At 38.5% G+C, this 20,623-nt stretch overlaps 2 protein-coding genes across 5 annotated transcripts; one reads left to right on the forward strand and one right to left on the reverse strand.

Annotated features, from left to right (window-relative positions):
- The first annotated feature begins 419 nt into the window (after positions 1–419).
- On the forward strand, positions 420–6,687 carry cnot11 (CCR4-NOT transcription complex, subunit 11). The gene is made up of 7 exons (XM_087804593.1): positions 420–1,028; positions 3,606–3,770; positions 3,913–4,065; positions 5,193–5,395; positions 5,464–5,666; positions 5,753–5,849; positions 6,281–6,687. Exons 1-7 carry the CDS (start codon positions 710–712, stop codon positions 6,476–6,478), a joined length of 1,338 nt encoding a protein of 445 aa, XP_087660719.1. The 5' UTR covers positions 420–709; the 3' UTR covers positions 6,479–6,687.
- A 793-nt stretch (positions 6,688–7,480) lies between these two features.
- On the reverse strand, positions 7,481–20,112 carry lcp1 (lymphocyte cytosolic protein 1 (L-plastin)). Of its 4 annotated transcripts, none has more exons than XM_087803871.1 (16): positions 19,972–20,112; positions 17,444–17,518; positions 14,622–14,770; positions 14,428–14,551; positions 14,237–14,369; positions 14,082–14,163; positions 13,850–14,015; positions 11,675–11,817; positions 11,504–11,599; positions 10,818–11,013; positions 9,929–10,007; positions 9,731–9,845; positions 9,161–9,294; positions 8,141–8,261; positions 7,950–8,074; positions 7,481–7,877 (listed from the first exon to the last, which is right to left on the reverse strand). In XM_087803871.1, exons 2-16 carry the CDS (start codon positions 17,508–17,510, stop codon positions 7,745–7,747), a joined length of 1,863 nt encoding a protein of 620 aa, XP_087659997.1. In that variant the 5' UTR covers positions 17,511–17,518; positions 19,972–20,112; the 3' UTR covers positions 7,481–7,744. The 4 variants fall into 4 exon arrangements, with proteins under 4 accessions (XP_087659997.1, XP_087659998.1, XP_087659994.1 ...); XM_087803872.1 differs by having other exon boundaries at positions 17,444–17,561; positions 19,972–20,038; XM_087803868.1 differs by having other exon boundaries at positions 11,504–11,817.
- Between the last annotated feature and the right edge of the window lie 511 nt (positions 20,113–20,623).

Raw genomic sequence — 20,623 nt, forward strand, 5'->3', positions numbered from 1 at the left:
AAGATCGTTCCAAAGCTTAGGAGCAAAAGCCTAGAAGGATTTCTCTCATCTGGTCCTGAACCGTGTTAAATTAATTTAAATTAAAGTACATTTAATTATTGATGTATTTCGTTATTTCAACAATATTTATTTATATTATTATATATATATATATTTCTTATTTTATTTATTTATTTTCCCTTTTAAACTCCTTGTTATTTTATCTAATTCTACATTTTATCATTTATACATAAATTAATTATTGTATTAATACATGTGTTAATTCATAATTATGTCATTTATCGTCCTTCATACTTTTCAACGTTTGTATTATTATTATCAGTGGTGAAAGTGAATCCTCCTGCACACTAGGGTGCAGCACTGGTCTAAACCTTCGCCTGCTCTGCGATTCTAGAGAAGAAGAAGAAGATTCGCAATGGCTTGTGGGTGAAAGATGTCAAGCTAGTTAGCTCACTTCCTCAGATTTGAATTCTGTGATATTTAACTTAAAAACCGCTTCTCAGCTTCACCCGCGCACGACATAGATTCACGATGAGTCGCGACACAGTGAGTCGCGACAGGACGAGCCGCGTTTTAAGCCGAAGATTCACTCGTTGAACACTTTTTTTCGTTCCGCGCTAGCTCGAGCCGCAGATGCCGCATCGTCGTCAGTGAAGAACCAGCCACGGTCACGTCGGTCGTCGTCTCCGGCGGGGAGGAGGAGGAGGCCATGGCTCTGGCGCCGAAGGAACTGTCGCACCTGCTGAGCATCATCTCGGAGGAAGCGTGCACGAGCACCTTCGAGACGCTCTCCACGCACTTCCATCACTACTTCGGCAAGGCGGACCACTTCAGGGTGGGCTCGGTGCTGGTGATGCTGCTCCAGCAGCCGGACCTGCTGCCCAGCTCCCCGCAGCGGCTCACCGCCCTCTACCTGCTGTGGGAGATGTACCGAACCGAGCCGTTGGCCGCCAACCCGTTTGCCGCCGTGTTCGCCCACCTGCTGAACCCCTCCCCCGCCGTGGAGGACCAGGAGAAAGTTCTGCTGGGTAGGTCTGGACCTCCGAGAAATAGAGCTAGAGATACGTTTGTATTGGCGAGAAGTATCGCGATACACTGGTACACAAAGTAGGAATGTGTGTAAAATGTTTAATAATAATTAATTTCAATGGAACTTTTTTTTAGAAAGGTCTCGTAAAGTCGATCCCTGTGATATAAGTATTATTTTCCTGTGATAAATATTAAGAAAGTTATGGATTATTAAAACCGGTAAAAATGAACGTATTTCTGGTCAACCTTCTTAATATAAAGTCAATATAGTTCAATATTTTAACTTTAACCTTTTTTATTAAACTCGACTTTTAAAATGCCATTATTTGCTTTATATTTGTTGCTGTGTATTGATACAGAATTGTTGAAAAACAACATTTCCATGTAAGTAAGTAAGTAAGTAATATTTATTTATATAGCGCTTTTCGAGACCAGGGTCACAAAGCGCTTAAACAATCAAAAGAATACTCAAAAAAGTATATACTTTAAAGATCAAGATAATACTGAGAACAACACAGGAGTTCGAGAAATTCAAGGAAAAGTCTGAACAAATAGAAACGTCTTAAGATGTTTCTTAAAGGAGTCAGTAGATCCATCAAGCGCAAAGAGAGAGGAAGATCGTTCCAAAGCTTAGGAGCAACAGCCTGAAAAGATTTCTCTCCTCTGGTCCTGAGCCGTGTGCGTGGAACCATAAGTAGATTCTGATCCACAGACCTCAGAGACCGAGCTGGGGTGTAAGGCTGGATCAGATCACTGATGTAAGGAGGAGTCTGACCATGAATAGATCTGAAAGTAAGAACCAGAATTTTAAAGTTGAAACTGGAAGCCAGTGAAGAGTTTTAAGGACCGGAGAGATGCGAGTTCTTCTACTTGAGCGTATGTGACGTTATATTGATATTCTCTCACACCCTTTAGACATACAGTCTAGGATTTTTAATGGTTTTTTTTATTGCATTTCCATTTAATATTATTGTCAAAGAATGACAGTGATACAACGGCACATTATTTCTCTTTGTTCTTGTTCTTATTTTATTTTGATTTATTTTTTGTGAAAAATTGCTGTATTTGCTGTGGCTATTGGGGAAAAAAACAATATCCTGAAGGATATTTCCCGAGTGATCAATAAAGTTCTACCTTACCTTACATCAAACAGAAAATAAGAACAATTAAAGATTGACAAAGTTCTGAAAGTAACTTTAGTCTAAACTGTGGTGTAGACCATTGAGATGTGAGCGTGAGTCTGTTAAACCAGGATATTCTACTTGTCTACATTTAGGGGGAAAAAAAGGTTTAAATTCCTTCCTTACTAAGGGAACCAGGGGACCGGGGAACATTTTCAACAGTTTGGGGCATCCCCTCAGCCAGAGCGTTCCCCCGCCGAATGTCACTGGTCCTCAACGCTCGTGTTGCCGGCGACGGCCGGGTATGGGTCCGACGCTCCAGCGCCATCCATTTTCAGGGCAAACTCTAATAGAGTTTATACTCGTGTCATATATAAAGGACTTGTCTGCAATTTCTATAATCCGAAAGGTTTGGACGTGGAGCATCATTGTCTCATCAATAACATTGATTCATTCAATCCATCTGACACCAGCAGGTCACGTTTCAAGGGCAGCAACCAGAGCCATTGACTCTATTCTCCGCAATGACCTCCTCAAGATGTTCTAACTAAAGATCTTCTAGAATAAAAGACAATAACGTTGACATATCCTCAATGTTTGGAGTGAACACAGAAATACAAAATATTAAAATAACTGCTTGTAAATGTTTCTTGAAAATGTTTAATAATGGGTTTTATTCAAGGTATCATGATCAATGTGGATGTTTAGGAGTTATTAGAAATGTGAAATGTACCTTTTACAAGTTTGTTGTCATGAGATTTTGGTTATGATGTCTGGTTTTAATTTTTTTTTTTTTTTTTAATCAATGTTGTATAATTATGGTGTTATTACAAAATATCAATGACATATTGATATATACTTATACTTACTATAAATGGTTCTGAAAGATGGTCAAGGGGGAAATTATAAATATTGTTGGATAAAGTAAATCCATGGACATGTCAATTTTACGTGTATAACACATAACATTGTTGTCTTCTTCTTCTTCTTGTAGTAGTTTTGGAAGTAAACGTCAATTAAATATTCACATATTATATATTCTATACTGTATTTCTGAAACCATGTTCAAGAATAAAATGAGCAAAACATATTCGATCTAGTTTAATCATGTAGATTTTCTGTGATGCAGATTTTGTTTAAGTGCATATTACATGCAAAGTTAATCTGCATATCATATAAACTTCAATTAAATCCCCTATCTGTAGGATGGAAAATCTTGAATCTAGATCCCCCTTTTGTCAAAATACTGTAACTGCAGTCATTTTTTTAATTCTTCGTTTTACCCTTTTTTATTTCCCAACATTCTAAACAAATGGTTTTATCTTCTTGTTCACTTCCAAGAGTCACTCAGTACTTTTCTGGTTATGTGCTGTAGAACAGTTGCCGGTCATGTAACAATCCATGATAGATGTATAGATACAACTTAATTGACTGTTTGTCTGAATGTTTTTGCAGGATTCCTGCCTCCAATTACCCAGCCAGAGAAATTCTTCCTCTCCCAGCTCATGCTGGCTCCCCCCAGAGACCTGTTCAAGAAGACTCCCAGACAGGTGTCCTGCATGGATGTGGGCAACATGCCTCAGTCCATCGACATCAGCGGGCTGCAGCTCGCACTTGCAGGTCCGTTCATGGCAGTGGTTTCATTGCCAGATCAATACTTCAGATGTTTGAACAACGAGATCCTTTATTAGTCGCGAACAATGCGTTTTTTTGTCTCTTGTCTGTGTGTGACGGTCTCTGTTGTTTGTTCGTTTGCCCTCAGAACGTCAGTCGGAGCTGCCCACTCAGAGCAAGGCCAGCTTCCCCAGCATCCTCAACGACCCAGATCCAGACTCTTCCAACTCGGGTTTCGACAGTTCAGTGGCCAATCAGATCATCGAGTCTCTGGTGACAGGGCCGCGTCCTCCTATGGAGAGTAAGTCTTCGCTTGATCTTGGCTTGAAGAAGTTTCATGTTGTTTAGAGGTCAGTAGGTGGCGCTATCAGTTTAAAAATGATTTTGTTTCATAAGAGCAGTTGTTCAAAACAAAGATAAATAGTTCAGAGACCGCCATCTAGTGGACTCTGAAAATAATGACACTGCTTCATGAAGCTTCATCAGACCATCACTACTATTAATCATATTCTCTCTTGTCAAGTTAGCCCCTGCTATATACAGTATTAGTAACTTAAGAAATATAACCATTTTATATTTCCAACTTTTCAAATCTTTGTAAAAAATATTTAACATCTCTTGTGATTTTGTTGAAATCTGGTCAAGGTTATCAATGACATGACGATCACGGATTCAAATACATGAAACAAGTTTAATATCCTTTTGATTTAGTTGAAAGTTGGATAAAATGAATGAACAAATGAGGTAGATAAATTCAAAAATATCACCTCGTCCATGAAAGTATATCAGTGCCATCAGAATATTGGATGGTTGAATTCAACATTTCTTATATTAAGACTTACAATATCTTTTTATATTGAAGTTTTGTTTTTATATTATCTTAAATTGAATTAATTATTGAATTCAATAATGGGTAAATTGAAAGCTTGAAGGTTGAATCATATTTTCAAAAAATATTTTTAGTTTATTGTAACTATTTCTCTTTTAACTCTGTTTTTCTAAAGTCAATTTATTTTAATTTGTAGCCTTTTACATTTAATACATAAGTAAATATTGATACAATAGTGCACCCCTGATTGGCTGAAACTATTTTACCAACATTTTCATTTTAAAATGTAATTTTAAATGCTACAAATTAATTAAAAGAGTTAGTTTTGAATCATTATATAATTTTCTATGTGTAAAACGTATATCAACCTCTCAATCTACACATTTCTGAATTCAATTCTTTCAAATAATCTTTTAGCAAAATCTTGCTTTAAAAAACATATTATTAAAGGTAAAACTTTTTAATTCTCTAATTTAACCAAAATATTCAATATCGATTAACTTAGCACTGATTTACTTGCACACTTATCTCTTGAGAGTGTTTTAATTCTCGATAAGGCGTTGAGTTTGCTGTATATAATAACGCTGCCTTGCTCACAGGTCACTTCCGGCCGGAGTTCATCCGACCACCTCCTCCTCTGCACGTGTGCGAGGATGAGCTGGCGTGGATCAACCCCACTGAGCCGGACCACCACATCCAGTGGGACCGCTCCATGTGTGTCAAGAACAGCACCGGCACCGAGATCAAGCTCATCATGTCCAAGGCCTTCAAGAGCGTCCTGTCGTCCCAGCAGCTGTCTCAGGTCAGTCGTGGATTCATGGCCATGTTCCCAAACACTCTCTGACCTGATGGTCTTCAACTCTCTTGTAGCTGCTGGCTGAGCTGGAGAAGGACCCCAAGTTAGTGTACCACATCGGACTGACTCCAGCCAAGCTCCCCGACCTGGTGGAGAACAACCCGCTGGTGGCCATCGAAGTGCTGCTGAAACTGATGCAGAGCAACCAGATCACAGAGTACTTCTCCGTGCTGGTCAACATGGACATGTCTCTGCACTCCATGGAGGTGGTCAACAGGTGCGTTCTAGCAACACCTTCAACGCGGACATCATGACGAAAAGACAAAACATATTTCTCACGATTTACTCTCTTTTCTTCCCCAGACTGACCACAGCGGTCGACCTTCCTGCAGAGTTCATCCATCTCTACATCACCAACTGTATCTCCACCTGTGAGCAGATCAAAGACAAGTACATGCAGGTAAACACAGCTCTATGTTGCGGAGACAGGTTTCAAGGGCAACTTATGTGAAAACCAACTCTCCTGACTTATGCTGTAAGTCATTAATCATGACCATGTTTTGAACGTATTGCTTTATAAAGTCGGTCAGAAATCTCAGCGAATGAGAGGTTACGAGAGCGGAGTTCATTATGATTATAATTTTTTGGGGGGGGGCATATTGTATTTTTCTGAATATAAACCACAAACGACTCGCATGACTGATGGCCGAGTTGCAGCATTGGGAGGCTCCTGACTATGTCTTACGATTTTTAAGTGAATCTAATAGTAACCCTAAAAAATGGGTGCGTTTGGTCGCGTTCAACATGTTGTCTGAGTTCATCGTAGCAATTTCAGTCATTTTCCAACAGATTGTTTTGGAAGACTTTGATCATGTCGAACTCTCTCCGCAGAACCGTCTGGTGCGTCTGGTGTGCGTGTTCCTTCAGTCTCTCATCCGGAACAAGATCATCAACGTGCAGGATCTGTTCATCGAGGTCCAGGCTTTCTGCATCGAGTTCAGTCGCATCCGCGAAGCAGCCGGACTCTTCCGCCTCCTCAAGACTCTGGACACCGGAGAGAACCCTGCTGAGGCTAGACCTGCCAAATAACCTCTCCCTGACATATGCCACACAACACCCACCTAAGAAGGGACAGACCCGGCTTCTTTTTTACCAATTCTTTTTCCATTCTGGAGCATTGTGGACGAACACTTCCTGCGAAGGATTTTCTCTTGCTATGGATTTTTGAATTATAACTTTATCTGAGTGAATCTGTAACTCACACTCTTATTTTTTGAAAAATAAATGATTAAAACAAACACATCTTATCACTCGATCATTCACTGCACAAGTTAAACAAACATTAATGTACCTCTATTGTCCAGGGGTGGACATCAAGGGCCAGATTATATTCTATGATGGACCGTCAAGATAGCTGCAGTCAGCTAACACTGCTAAGTATGCTAAGCTAACAGTACTAGGTGCAGAAAGTTGTTTACTCTATGCTTGCATCAATAGATGAGTGAGATTTTATGAACTCACAATATTAGTAATTTTAATTTAAAGTTTTGATTGAACCCGTTGTGATGGAAAAGACAAACGGCATAAATGGAAATAAAACTCTAAAATGATTGGAAGATTTGAAACTATTGAAATACTGTAATACTGAAATAGAAAAGACAAAAAAGAAAAGAGATTGAGTGTAAATATGTCAGGGCAATATAAAAAATAATTAAATAAATAATGAATATATATTTATTTTTATTGATGTATCTTGGTAAAGGAACAATGGGCCATTTTTTTCCTCGGATATCTTTGACGAGAAACATGATCGAGCTTTAAAACAAATGAACTTGGAAAAAAAATGGTAATTTATATGTTAAAAAAAGAGTTTAACTAAAGTAATACATTTAGTTTTCTTCATGAGGGCTGCTGCTGGCCCCAACACTCAACTTATAAATAAAGCATGTTATTTGTACAGAAAACTTCACGGCAATTGCATTTCCTGTTCTCCCAAGGTTAAGTTTTGTTATTCCACTGATTTTGGGAAAATTAATAGAAGAAGTAGGCGAAGAAGACGAACAAATGTAATCAGGAAACTGTGTATTCAAGTCAAGGTGTAATATTCTTTATTCGCGTGAAAAAAGCGTGAATTAAGCTTTAATTTGACGAATGTGAAGGTGCAACCATATTTAAGAACTCTATAAAAATCCACAAACTTCATTTTATTATCGTTATTTCAAAGTCATTGGTTGTTTACCACTCGGTTAACTTGAAACAAATCAAGAAACACAAGAAGTGTGACACTGTAAACATCTGTTCGAGGTTGAAAAAAGTAAAACATTGGCGTGAGATCACATCTGGACGCTGCCGGTTTCAGGCTCCCATCATGCCCCGGGCCATCAGACAGGCGAACACGGTCATGACCATCTTGGGTTTGACCTCCACCAGGTCTTCGGGGAGAGCGTAGACGCGTGCACCGATTTTCCGTGCCATGGAGATGGCGTATCTAACAGGGAAAAATATTGTGTTACGGTGACTTTATCTGGACCACAGACGAGCCGTCTATGAGTCAACTTACTTGGCGTTGTTGAGCTTCTCCTCTTCAGTGAGGTCCTCCGTCTTCAGCATCTCATAGCGGATGGATCCGGGCTGGATCACGTCTATCAAGTCGAGCACCGGCATGCTGCTGCTGATGGACCCGTCCTTATAGACACCACGTGTTGTTAGTACCTGGTACCGGGATTGGGAAACGTGAACCCGGGTCGATACCTTAAAACTGGAGATGGTGGCTTTTCCAGCCTCTGAGAGATGTTGGTTCACCCAGGACACGATGGTGTCGTCAATCACCTTCTCACCGTTTCCGAGGTCCTCTAGAATTTTCAGGGTGTACCTGGAGGGGAAATAGAGCGATGGGGCTTCATGAGGCATCACCAAGTAGGGATGGTCTGTTTGAAGCTTCATGAAACAGTGTCATGTTGTTTAGAGGTCAGTAGGTGGCGCCATCAGTTTAAAAATGATGTGAGGTTTCATTAGGACAGTTATTCCAAACAAAGGAAAATAGTGCAAAGATCGACATCTAGTGGACTCTGAAAATAATGACACTGCTTCATGAAGCTTCATCAGACCATCACTATCACAAAGTGTTTTAGAGCCCATTAGATGGCACTCTCTGAACAGCTTTTCTAATGAAACCGAACATCTTTTTTTAAACCAGGGGCGCCACCTACTGGGCTCCAAAAAATGGGAGACTGTTTCATGAAACTTCATCAGCACATCAATAGAGATACAGAGTCTCATTCAGTCGTCTTTTGTAAAAATGGTCATAATTTCTATTTAACAATCTTTTTTTGTTGTAAAATATTTTATTGTTTGCTTTCACAAATAGTTTTAATTTTAAATTTGCAGATTAAAACATTTTCTGTCCTAAGAAAATTCTTGGGTTCCCATCCTGTGTACTACTGATGGGTTGATGAGGCCTTATGATAAAACATCATCTGTATCACAATACAGTGTCTAATTTTTGAATGACCACTAGATGTCACTCTCTGATTTCTAATTTTTGGCCCTGATCTACTTATTCATTGAAACCCGTCATCATTTTCACAGAGAGTGCCATCTAGTGGCCTTTCAAACTGTATCATGATACAGCATCAGCTGTTTCATGAGGCCTCATCAACACATCACTACCACTTTAACTGTATATTTAAAAAAAAGAAACAATATATAACTAACCCCAGAAAATGTTTTACTCTCATATGTGTGTGTGTTATTGTTGACATCAATGTTTACCTCCTCATGAGTTGCCAAAGCAGGGCAAGGGTAAGGGTTCGATTCCCGGCGTGCAGGTCCTGACCAGCAATGCCCACCAGGGAGAATTTGGCTTCCTTTTTGCCCAACTCTATGGCATAGTTACAGTTTTCCAACTGGAATACACCAAAAAAAATCGTTAAAACATTTTTATGTATCAAAAACCGTCTTCAGGTAAAAATAATTGTATTTTTTAATAAACCAATTTAAAGGTTTAGTTCTGGTCAAGTCAAAGTGAAATCTAGCTAAGCAAATACACGCATTTTTCGCAAAGGATCATGGGACTTATGCCTTGTCCCCTGTTTTCTTTTTCATGAATATTGAGAAAGTGTTATAGTTATGAGAAAGTAGAAACTTTCGGTCTTGGGATTCTTCGATACAAGCTTTTTCAATAGTTGGGGAGCAAAACATTGAAAAGGGAAGTAAGTGAGGAATCTGGGATAAATGCATGAACCCCTTACCCTTAACCTCACCCTAATCCATCTTATATTAACCAAGAAACATGTTCCAAAGAACACAAAATCCTACTTCTAAGAGCTAGTCCAACAATACCTTTCTCATTTTACTGCTGAGTTTTGCGTAGGGAGGCTTGTTGACTCGCTGCCAGTTCACCGGAACTTTGATTTTTTCATAGAGCTGGAAGATGACCAGAGCGTCATCGATGTCTCTGGAACAGACAAACACACACTTGGCTTCATAAGGTCAACCATTATTTCCTCATTTAAAAGTGACATAAGAGAGTGTAATTACGAATAGAGGTGGTTGACTCGCGGGTTCACCCCCAATGAGTTCATCCAGTTCCTGAAGGTTCGCTCCTCCCTGGTTTCACCTGCGGAACAAAATGAATGTTTATTTTGGACACAGTTCTGACACCAACCCTTACCTTAACCCTAATCCTAACTCTAACTCTAACTCTAACTCTAACTCTAACTCTAACTCTAACCCTAACCCTAACCCTAATCCTAACCCTAACCCCTACCCTAATCCTTAACCCAAACCCTAATTATTATCCTATCTTTGACCCTAACTATATGCCTAATTACTACCCTAACCATAATCATTAGCCTAAACCTTAGCTACAACCCCTATACTAAATTTAACCCTAACCATAGGCCGTACCCCAATACTAACCCTTACCCCAACCGTAACCCTTAGCACATACCCTTAACCTTACCCTTACCCCAACCGTAACCCTTAGCACATACCCTTAACCTTACCCTTACCCCAACCGTAACCCTTAGCACATACCCTTAACCTTACCCTTACCCCATCCATAACCCTTAGCACATACCCTTAACCTTACCCTTACCCCAACCATAACCCTTAGCACATACCCTTAACCTTACACTTACCCTGACCCATCCATAACCCTAACCCTAAACCTTAGCCTTAGCCTAAACCCTAACTATAATCTTATCTTTGACCCTAACCATATGCCTAATTATTACCCTAACCATTAGTCCAAACCCTAACATAACCTAGCCTTACCAAACATAAAATAACTTGGACCACATCCTAACCCTACCCTAATTTTAACCCCAACCTTTACCCCTCGCCTTGAGCTTTACCCTGCCTCTATCCTCTATCCTTAGAACCCAACACAAGAGTAGACTTCCTGATGAAGCAAAGTTTTCTTCACCTTCGATGGAGCTCCAGTCGATATCCTGGTTCTCAGGTTTCTTCAGAGCCGGGTACTTGTTGAAGAGGTTGGCCACGAACGCCAAGTTAAGTTTAGGGTTTCCACGGACCACATCCGACGGCATGACGAACTGTCTACAGCCCAGTTTGTCGGCCTGCTCCAGCATGCACTCCGCTCGCTGCAGGTCCTGCTTCTCCTGCAGAGACACACCAGATCCTTCATATGACACTTAATGTTACATGTAAGGTTGTTAAAAGGTGTTTTTTAAAGTGATGTTTTATCATTTATTATTATTTCATTCAAATATAAATCCTAAAATAACTTAATATAATATGAACACACGTTTAAAAAATACAATTTCCTTTCAATTGTATTTTGAGGAACAATACATACAAGCCAATTAGAAATAAAGAATAACAGGAGAAAATTAAGTCCTAGAATAAAAATAACAAGTTGTATTTAAAGTTTAATTAAAACAATGATAATAAAGTATGAGTTGGTTGTTAAAAACATTTCTACAAGATTGGTTTTCTAGTTTTACTTGCTGCAACGGCCACATGAATGCAGGTGAAGGTATTTATCCTTTAGCATTTCGTGACATGAAATATAAATTGTTATTTCACAATTAAAGCCTTCCATGACTTCTTTATTTTAAAAAAAGAAATGTTTTCGACTTGACTTCTCACCCTGATGCCCGACATGTCAACGACAATCGCTGGAATTCCATCTTCATCTCCTTTAGGAGCCACTTGATTTAGCAGGTTATAGTACGCTCTGGAGTCCTGCAGTGCCAGAGATACAACGTTAAACATTGTGTAATTGTGTGTTGTGTGTGTGTGTGTGTGTGTGATTGAAACCTTGATGTCAGAGCTGAAGTTGTTGATCTTGGAGCACCCGGCCTCCTCCAGGTGATAGTTAGCCCAGCGCAGCAGAAGCTCCTCTGGAGAAAGTTTCATCAGGTCCTCCAGACTCTCACCGTCCCGTAGCAGCGCGATGAGAGCTACACAAACACACACATGATGAGAGCTACACAAACACACACATGATGAGAGCTACACAAACACACACATGATGAGAGCTACACAAACACACACATGATGAGAGCTACAGAAACACACACATGATGAGAGCTACACAAACACACACATGATGAGAGCTACACAAACACACACATGATGAGAGCTACAGAAACACACACATGATGAGAGCTACACAAACACACACATGATGAGAGCTACACAAACACACACATGATGAGAGCTACACAAACACACACATGATGAGAGTTACACAAACATACACATGATGAGAGCTACACAAACACACACATGATGAGAGCTACACAAACACACACATGATGAGAGCTACACAAACACACACATGATGAGAGCTACACAAACACACACATGATGAGAGCTACACAAACACACACATGATGAGAGTTACACAAACATACACATGATGAGAGCTACACAAACACACACATGATGAGAGCTACACAAACACACACATGATGAGAGCTACACAAACACACATGATGAGAGCTACACAAACACACACATGATGAGAGCTACACAAACACACACATGATGAGAGCTACACAAACACACACATGATGAGAGCTACAGAAACACACACATGATGAGAGCTACACAAACAAACACATGATGAGAGCTACACAAACACACACATGATGAGAGCTACACAAACACACACATGATGAGAGCTACACAAACACACACATGATGAGAGCTACACAAACACACACATGATGACAGGAACATTTCACAAACGTTTGATGAGAGAAAGCTTGATGTATAAGACAAATGTTTCTTTGTAAAGTTATTTATTGTTATGAACAGTGTTCCTGCAACCTTTAGTTTCACCAGCAGGGGTTAATATTGCTGCGTTATTTCGTCTTAATCATAAGAAAACACAATTAAAAAGGTCTTTATAAATTGCTGTAAGTTAACACATCAAAAAACATGTATTATAGGATTCACCGGAACAATAAAATGTCCACTTTAGGGTGTGACTGATCATTGTTTTCACTCTGACAACTCAATCTCAACTCAAAAACAGAGACAGTAAAGTTATAGATTTAAATTTTGATATAAGCGATTAAAAAAAACAAACATGCACTACTTTTGTTATTTATTTGTTTAAACAAGAAGGCGCTGTCTCGCCTGCAGTTAATACCAAACTCTTCAGCGAGAATTCTAACTCGCTCTAGTAGGAGAACTCACATCTCCCTGATCCTTAAAACCTTTCATTGGCAGCCAGTTTCTTTCATTGCTTCGGTCTTATGTCTTGGCCTTTTAGAGTTTTTAAGTTTGTAAGAATTTTAAGTATGTATTGCTTTTGATTGTTCAAGTGCTTTGTGACCCTGGTCTAGAAAGGTGCTTTACAAATAACCATTACTTACCTACTTAATGATTTGCAGAATTTGACAACACTAATTACTTGTCTCTGAATTGTTTGAGGACTACATTTGATGAAATGAAAACAAGCTGGGGTCAAAGGTGAACGTCATTCCAAGAGTCTTCTCCATCAGACCTTAAAAATATGTCCTATATCTTCAACACCTAATAGCTTCAATTTGTAATGTTTATGTGTATTTATCGTAATTGTCTTATGTCAAACACAATTTACAAAAAAACATAACGCTTGTGCTAGCTCTGGGTCAAGGTGACCCGAATTCCTGAAAACAAATGTGTTTGAGGTATCCCGTTGTGTTGTCTCTGGGGCAAGTTGACCCAAAGGCCCGAGAACAAATGTGTTTGAAGTATCCCTTGTGTTGTCTCAGGCTAAGGTGTCCCAAAGTCCTGAAAAAAAGGGGTTTGTGGTATCCCTTGTGTTTTCTCTGATCAAGGTGAACGACCTCCCTGGCTTCTATAAATACATATGCAGTGGTGGAGGTCGGTCACCTTGACCCAGAGGCAACACAAGGGATACCACAAACACATTTGTTTTCAGGAATTTTGGTCGCCTTGAGCCTTGACAGAAGGGTCTGTGTTTAAAGCTTCTCTCACCCTCATTCTTGCTGAGCTCGATATCTGCAAACAGTCCGATCTTGATGATCTGCCAAAGCAGACCCAGGACCAGGTGCTGCCTGCCCTCCTTCAGGTCCTCGGCTCCGATGTTCACGACGTGGCAGCCGATGGCGGACGCAGAGTTGAGCGCCAGGTTCAAGTTCTCCTGTTAGACACGAGGCCGGAGATGCTCAGCGGGCACTGGATTGATGGATGGATTAGTCCGTCTCACCTGGACGGTGAAGGGGGTCAGCTTCTTCTTGTTGATGGTCCTCTCGTCGATGGTGTCCGGGACGGAGAGGTTGATCATCTTGCTGTGAACGACAACGTGTCATCGATTAAAGTTTTATTGATTCATGACTCGCTGAAAAAGAACTCCTGGATTACCAGAGAATAATTCCGTCTCCCACGGCTCTGAACAGGGCGTCGGTGCTGGGGTCTGCAGGCACCACATGCTGACAGTCCGGGTCCTTCTGAAGAGACTGGTTGATCCAGTTCACGAACGCCACCTTCTCCTCCTCTACAGACACATCACCAAGTGTCACAGTCCGGAACTTTCTGCAGGCGGAGATTCGTACCTGAGTAGGAGTGCTGAGTGCCCGACTGCTCCGAGGTGCCGGCTACACTACAGATGCCCTCCTTCTTGTTGATGGCCTTCCTGAAGGTCTTGGCCACTTCAGTGCTCTTGAGCTCATGGATGATCTAAGAGACACGTATCAAAGGAGAAATGTCTGAAGTCTGCCGAGTCAGTTTCAACCGACTGCGTGCTCACCTGAGAGAACTCCTCAAAGGTAAGCTGGTCACTCTTCCGGGTCAACTCCTGGACTATGTCTCGGATCTTGTAGCCGGGCAGAGGCAGGTTGGCGGCCTTGAAGAGGGAGTCGATCTCCGCTTTACTCACGAAGCCATTTTTGTCCACATCTGCACAATAATAAAAATCAGTCTGTGAGGCTTTTATTACGGGGCCACAGAAAGAAAAAGAAAATTGTATTATTTCTGTTCTATCGATTATTACTGTCTGAAAGGTGTTTTATTTTAAAAAGGACCACATTTCCCAAAAATAACTTACTCTTGACACTTCAAGTTGCTTGTTTTGGTCATGTTTACCTAAAAAATTAAACTAGAAACTAGAAAAAAATGTGTAAAATAAACCCCATATGGAACATTTTGTCGAAGAAAACCTAGTACAGAGCTCGTGCTGATTCAGCATTATGTGGAGATGTGTTTTCGGCCTTTATGTTCGTGTGTTTTTGGCGATCATGCTTTTTATCTTGTATTTTTATCTGAAGGTAGTTCCGTAAATACAATGCTGAAATTGAACCGGACTCCTTGACAAAAAAAAGTTTTGGGACCCCAGTACAAAACCAATATTACAGACCTGGGCAAAATTGGAAAAAAAGTACATTTATACGATATTTAAAAAATTAATTAAGTTTTTTTTAAACAACAGTACATTAATAACTTTAATGAAAGATTATAGGTAGGTAGAACTTTATTGATGAAATAGTTTTTTTCAAATTATCCACAGCAAATACAGCAATTTTTCATATTAAAATAAATCAAAATAAAATAAGAACAAGAGCAAAGAGAAATAAAAAGAACGAACAAGATGTTACAATCTAAGTCTAAAGATAAAGAACATAGATCAAAGAAAAATAACAAAGAAAAAGGATACAAAGACTAACATAGAACAGAACATCATTATACTTTTACTCCACTCCTGATCGGAGCCTCAGAAAGTACAGTCTACTCTGAACTTTCTTATATACATGGTTATATATATGGTTATATATTATTACTTTTTAATTATTTTTGCTCTCACAACAGCCACTGTTTCTCTGGGCCCCTGAGAAAATATAATTGCGGCCCATTTGATGTTAGTATTTTTATTCAAATAGCAAATGTTTAAACAACATAGCCTTATATTTTACGTTATGCTTCTTACTTAACTTTTGTGTTTCTATTCCTTTGCTCATTATGTTGTTTGGTCGTGTCACAGAAAAACAGACAAATATTAGTTAGGGAACAATTTAGGAACAATAGATTATATAATAAACACTTTCATATATGATGAAAGGTGCGTTTCTAACCAGCCATTTATTTTTGCATTTAATCTTTTATTTGTTCAACTCTGATCTCTGACTAATAAGCACGAATGCTCCTTCCCAGGTGCAAAACAAATAGACTCAAGGACTCATTCATTCCTCGGGCTATTAAGCTTTGGAACGATCTTCTTCTCTCTTTGCGCTTGATGGATCTACTGACTCCTTTAAGAAACATCTTAAGACGTTTCTATTTGTTCAGGCTTTTCCTTGATTTTCTGGAACTCCTGTTGTGTTATCAGTTTTATCTTCATCTTTAAAATATGTACTTTATTGAATATTGTTTCGATTGTTTAAGTGCTTTGTGACCCTGGTCTGGAAAAGCGCTATACAAATAAAAATGACTTACTTACTTACTTACAATTCTGAGTTTTGGGGCAGGAGTGGAGTGACAGTATAATGATGTTCTGTTCTATGTTAGTCTTTGTATCCTTTGTCTTTGTTATTTTTCTTTGATCTATGTTCTTTATCTTTATCTTTAGACTTAGATTGTATCATCTTGTTCTTTCTCTTTAATTCTCTTTGTTCTTGTTCTTATTTTATTTTTATGAACAATTGCTGTATTTGCTGTGGATAATTTGGAAAAAAAAAATCAATAAAGTTCTACCTAACCTTCTACCTAATATAACTTAGGGATTTTTAGGAATGTTTTCCTCTTTGTTTTGTTGCTTTTTTTTTTAGTATATCTTGCCTCTAAATTGAAAAAAGAAACCCAGAAGAAGCTAAAATAGCTGCAGCTACCTCAGTGTAAAAAAACTATTTTGAAAATCAAATAAAGCCCAAAACAAGAGAAGAAAGTGAATTTAAGAAGATTATGGGTCTTAATTTGCCAAAAGAAGAAGAGCTGAAATAGTGTAATTATCTTTAGTTATTTATTATGTTTAGTGCAAGAACGTTCCTTCCCAGGTGCAAAACAAATAGACTCAAGGACTCATTCATTCCTCAAGCTATTAAATTGTACAATTCTGAGTTCAGGGGCAGGAGTGGAGTAAAAGTATCATGCTGTTCTGTTCTATGTTAATCTTTGTATCCTTTGTCTTTGTTATTTTTCTTTGATCTATGTTCTTTATCTTTATCCTTAGACTTAGATTGTATCATCTTGTTATTTCTCTTTATTTCTCTTTGTTCTTGTTCTTATTTTATTTTGATTAATTTGTTTTATTTTTTATGAAAAAATTGCTGTATTTGCTGTGGCTAATTGAAAAAATACTATTTCCCGAAGGGATCAATAAAGTTCTACCTTACCTTACCGTACCTTAAATTTGGTAATAATTGCATTGAAATCGGACTAACATTTTCATGGCTCTTTCTCTTAACAAAAGAGCTGGAATTCACGGTATCTCCCCGAGATTAGGTTTTCCCATCATGCTTCTTTCGGCTGAACGTAGTATACGTTGTGGCCCCTGAGGCCTTTTAGTTCAGTTCAACCCCTTGTCTCTCCCGCCCTCGACATTCCTGCTCAGGGAGGGAACACCTCTTGGAATCGACTCACCTATCAAAGTGAAAGCTTCACGAAGTTCCTCCAGCTCCTCCGGTGAGATCTCTGCAGAGGTGGCCATATTTGGATCTTCAGAGGACGACACGACGTTAATAAATAGAGAGTTCTGCGACTACAGCGAAAGAAGAAAAGGAACTTCAGATCCTGGTTTCGCTAATTTAGCTTCATGTCCTCACTTCTCGTTTTTGGTCCACATCCGCATTCAGCGGAACTTCCTCTTCATTTTCAACAGACTCAGATTTGTCTTGAGTCGCACATTATCTATTATTATAGCACCATCTTTACTGACAGAAAGTAATCATTTGGAACACATCCCTATTGAAGCACACAACAGTAAGTAGAAGTAGACAAAACTTGAACGAAATACATCGAGTGTGGAGTTCCCTAAGGCTCTGTACTGGGACCCAAATTGTTTGTATTATATGTTTAAGATATTTGTAACAAATGAGATGAAGCGAGGAGAAAGTGCAACATGCTAATGCATCATTTCAACTGTATAGTTCTTGTTAAATAAATGGGATAAATAATTTTATTTCGAGGAAGGTGGGGGGGTTCCAATAACAAGGTATGAGTGTTGTTTTGTGCTTAAAAGAGCCAAAGTAAACTATAGTTTCTGGAACAATAGCTGGCAGTTAAGGCCCCAAAAGCTTGATGTCAACCACTGTTGAACAAAAACAATAGTTTGATTTCGAGTTAACTTGTGGATTACACATACGTATCATAAGCTTTTCAAGTAGAAGGTAATTGATCAGACTGTTGAAGGAGGAAATGGAGATATTCCTCGTAAGCATCTATGAATCCTTCGGTGAGACCTTGGGAGACTGCAGCGCAAAAAACAAACTCAATCCATAAAGATGACAAATGTTTTCTGAGGGAAATAAAGGCAGTTGTACTGAAATTGACGATGTTTAGGTGCTTGGTTACATATTTATCTCATGTTAGACACCGGCGGCTGATAGACAGGTGCGGCCTAAATGTATTAAAATTGTAAATATTATTTTTATTATTTGGTGCCGTTTGTATTCATTCACTCTATATTCTGTAAATAAGAGAATTTGTGCAACATAAAAAATCAATTCAGTTTCAAATCCTTTAATCATTTCTACGTCTAAATTTAAATCTTTTTCTACACATGTTTTTGGCCAAATCGATGGTACCTGAACCATATGTGGAACTATCAAAATACTTCCTGTTGAAGTAGCACAAGAGAAATGATGCAAATGTTTAGTTAACATGGAAATGTTTTAAATGTTCATCAGAATAACATTTTATCACTGATATAATATTGTGGTTTTAAAAACTAACAATTTTAATTTAATGTATGAGTATACTTAGCAAAAAACAAGTGTATTCAAGTGTACTTTGAGTATATTTATTTTAAACTAAAATTTGAAGTAGTTTAGATGACGTTTACTTTCTAAGACCCTTCAAGTGTTTTTGTATAAATTCTTTATACTCATATTGAAGTAGTACATTTGAACTTTAATTTCTATAATCCTTGTCAAAATAGGTTTATTCAAGTTTTTATGAGTATACTTGTTTTATACTTAATTTGTAGTATTATACTTAAAGTTGCTTTTGACTAACTATACTTCAAAAACAATCACTGATATACTCAAGTATACTTTATGGAATGTACTTCAAGTACAGTACATCTTTTTGCAAATATAACACCCAGAAAGTCCCACATTCTGCCTTGTTCGTTGCATGCTTTGTAAAATACAATCAATTCAATTATACTTATATATTAAATTTGATGTTTGTTATTTTCGTATGCGATTGTTGCCAAAACCAACAAAAGTGTTCTAATAGTTCTAACTTAAAAAATGTATAAAACCTAGTTATGAAAAAAACAGGAACAGGATTGGATTTTTTCATACTCCACGTGATACATATGAATTCATTTCAATTTATTTTGGGTTAGATTGCAACATTTTGACGACATTTCTGGCAAAACAAACAGTCTTGGGTTACTGTGGCAACAACAGCCGGATCAGACTCGCAGTTATTTTCCGCATCTTAGATGTATTTCGTAATATGCCTCGTCTTATCTTGCTTCAAAAAAACAAGTGAAATAACATACTTTATATCACTGAACACTCTGTGAACGCAGTCATAGAAGGGTTTGAATCTCCTGCACAAATTAATAAAAGTAATAATCAAGTGAATCGCAATGAAATATTTAAACCGTGTGAACTTTTCTGCATCTTTTTGTTGCCCAACACATGTTAAGCTGCAGCCTGCAGGGAAACCACAGACTTCCGCATGAGCTCCATGTCTTGCTTTAACTGCCTGTATTACTTCTTATTGAGCTGGAGGCCCAACATTGATATTTGGAATTATTCGAATCTGATTTCAACAATAGGTAAAAACCAAAACAAGTCTGCCTGATGTCAAACGTGCTCATAAGGTTTGAAGTCATTTTTGAATCGATCTAACCATCCATTTAATAATAGAAATATTCACAGACCAGTGATGCCTTCAGGGGTCACAGGTTTGAGCCGCATGCGCTGGACGCTCACCTGGGAGGTGCAGAGAGGCAGGTGGAGCTGCTGGGTCGTGTCGTTGCAGTGGCACAATGCTTTCCAAAAATGAGAAGTTTGTGTAGTCAAATCACAGGGGAAGGAAGTCACGCAATTTCGTGACCAACTCTTGTCGTTTGCCTTTATAAGGCAATTGAAGGAGTCGGTGTGTCTGTGTTCCTGTGATTCGACAGAGGTGACTTCATGACGGGAAGCGGTCGTATGATGGCGGAAATTGATCGTTTGACATGCATTTGCTAAATCATAACTGTAGCAGGTTACACCTTTTCCGTCGACTCGAATCAACCTAACTATCTAGTTCTAGTAAAGTTTCAGTAAAAACATGAACTCAACCTTGAATCATTTTATTTTTAGTACATTAACTTTAATCCAGGCAGATAGAAAAGATCCTCATTAGTCCTTATGATGAATTATTTAAGATATTTGATGTTGTTTTTTCATATACACCACAAAAAAACATGCTTAAATGTTTATGGAAGGAAACCAGTGCCATCAGATGATTCATTAACATTACAAATGTTGAAACATTTTTGTTGTTTATCAAGCAGCAGAGTATATTTAAAAAAATTCAATCATTTATTTAATTAAATCATTTGAATATTGTTTTTTTTTCTTTGTGAATCATTGAATT

This window comes from Callionymus lyra, chromosome 12 (assembly GCF_982586985.1).
Source record: "Callionymus lyra chromosome 12, fCalLyr1.hap1.1, whole genome shotgun sequence".
Taxonomy (NCBI): domain Eukaryota; kingdom Metazoa; phylum Chordata; class Actinopteri; order Syngnathiformes; family Callionymidae; genus Callionymus; species Callionymus lyra.

Bases quoted from the DNA above. Each gene is read 5' to 3' on its own strand.
- cnot11 (XM_087804593.1), top strand. From the start codon at position 710: ATGGCTCTGGCGCCGAAGGAACTGTCGCACCTGCTGAGCATCATCTCG. The intron at 1,029-3,605 runs GTAGGTCTGGAC...ATGTTTTTGCAG, and splicing joins CCAGGAGAAAGTTCTGCTGG to GATTCCTGCCTCCAATTACC. The intron at 4,066-5,192 runs GTAAGTCTTCGC...CCTTGCTCACAG, and splicing joins GCCGCGTCCTCCTATGGAGA to GTCACTTCCGGCCGGAGTTC.
- lcp1 (XM_087803868.1), bottom strand. From the start codon at position 17,510: ATGGCCACCTCTGCAGAGATCTCACCGGAGGAGCTGGAGGAACTTCGT. The intron at 11,014-11,503 runs GTGAGAAGTCAA...GTGTCTCTGCAG, and splicing joins TTGACATGTCGGGCATCAGG to GAGAAGCAGGACCTGCAGCG. The intron at 9,295-9,730 runs GTATTGTTGGAC...GGTGTATTCCAG, and splicing joins TCAGCAGTAAAATGAGAAAG to TTGGAAAACTGTAACTATGC.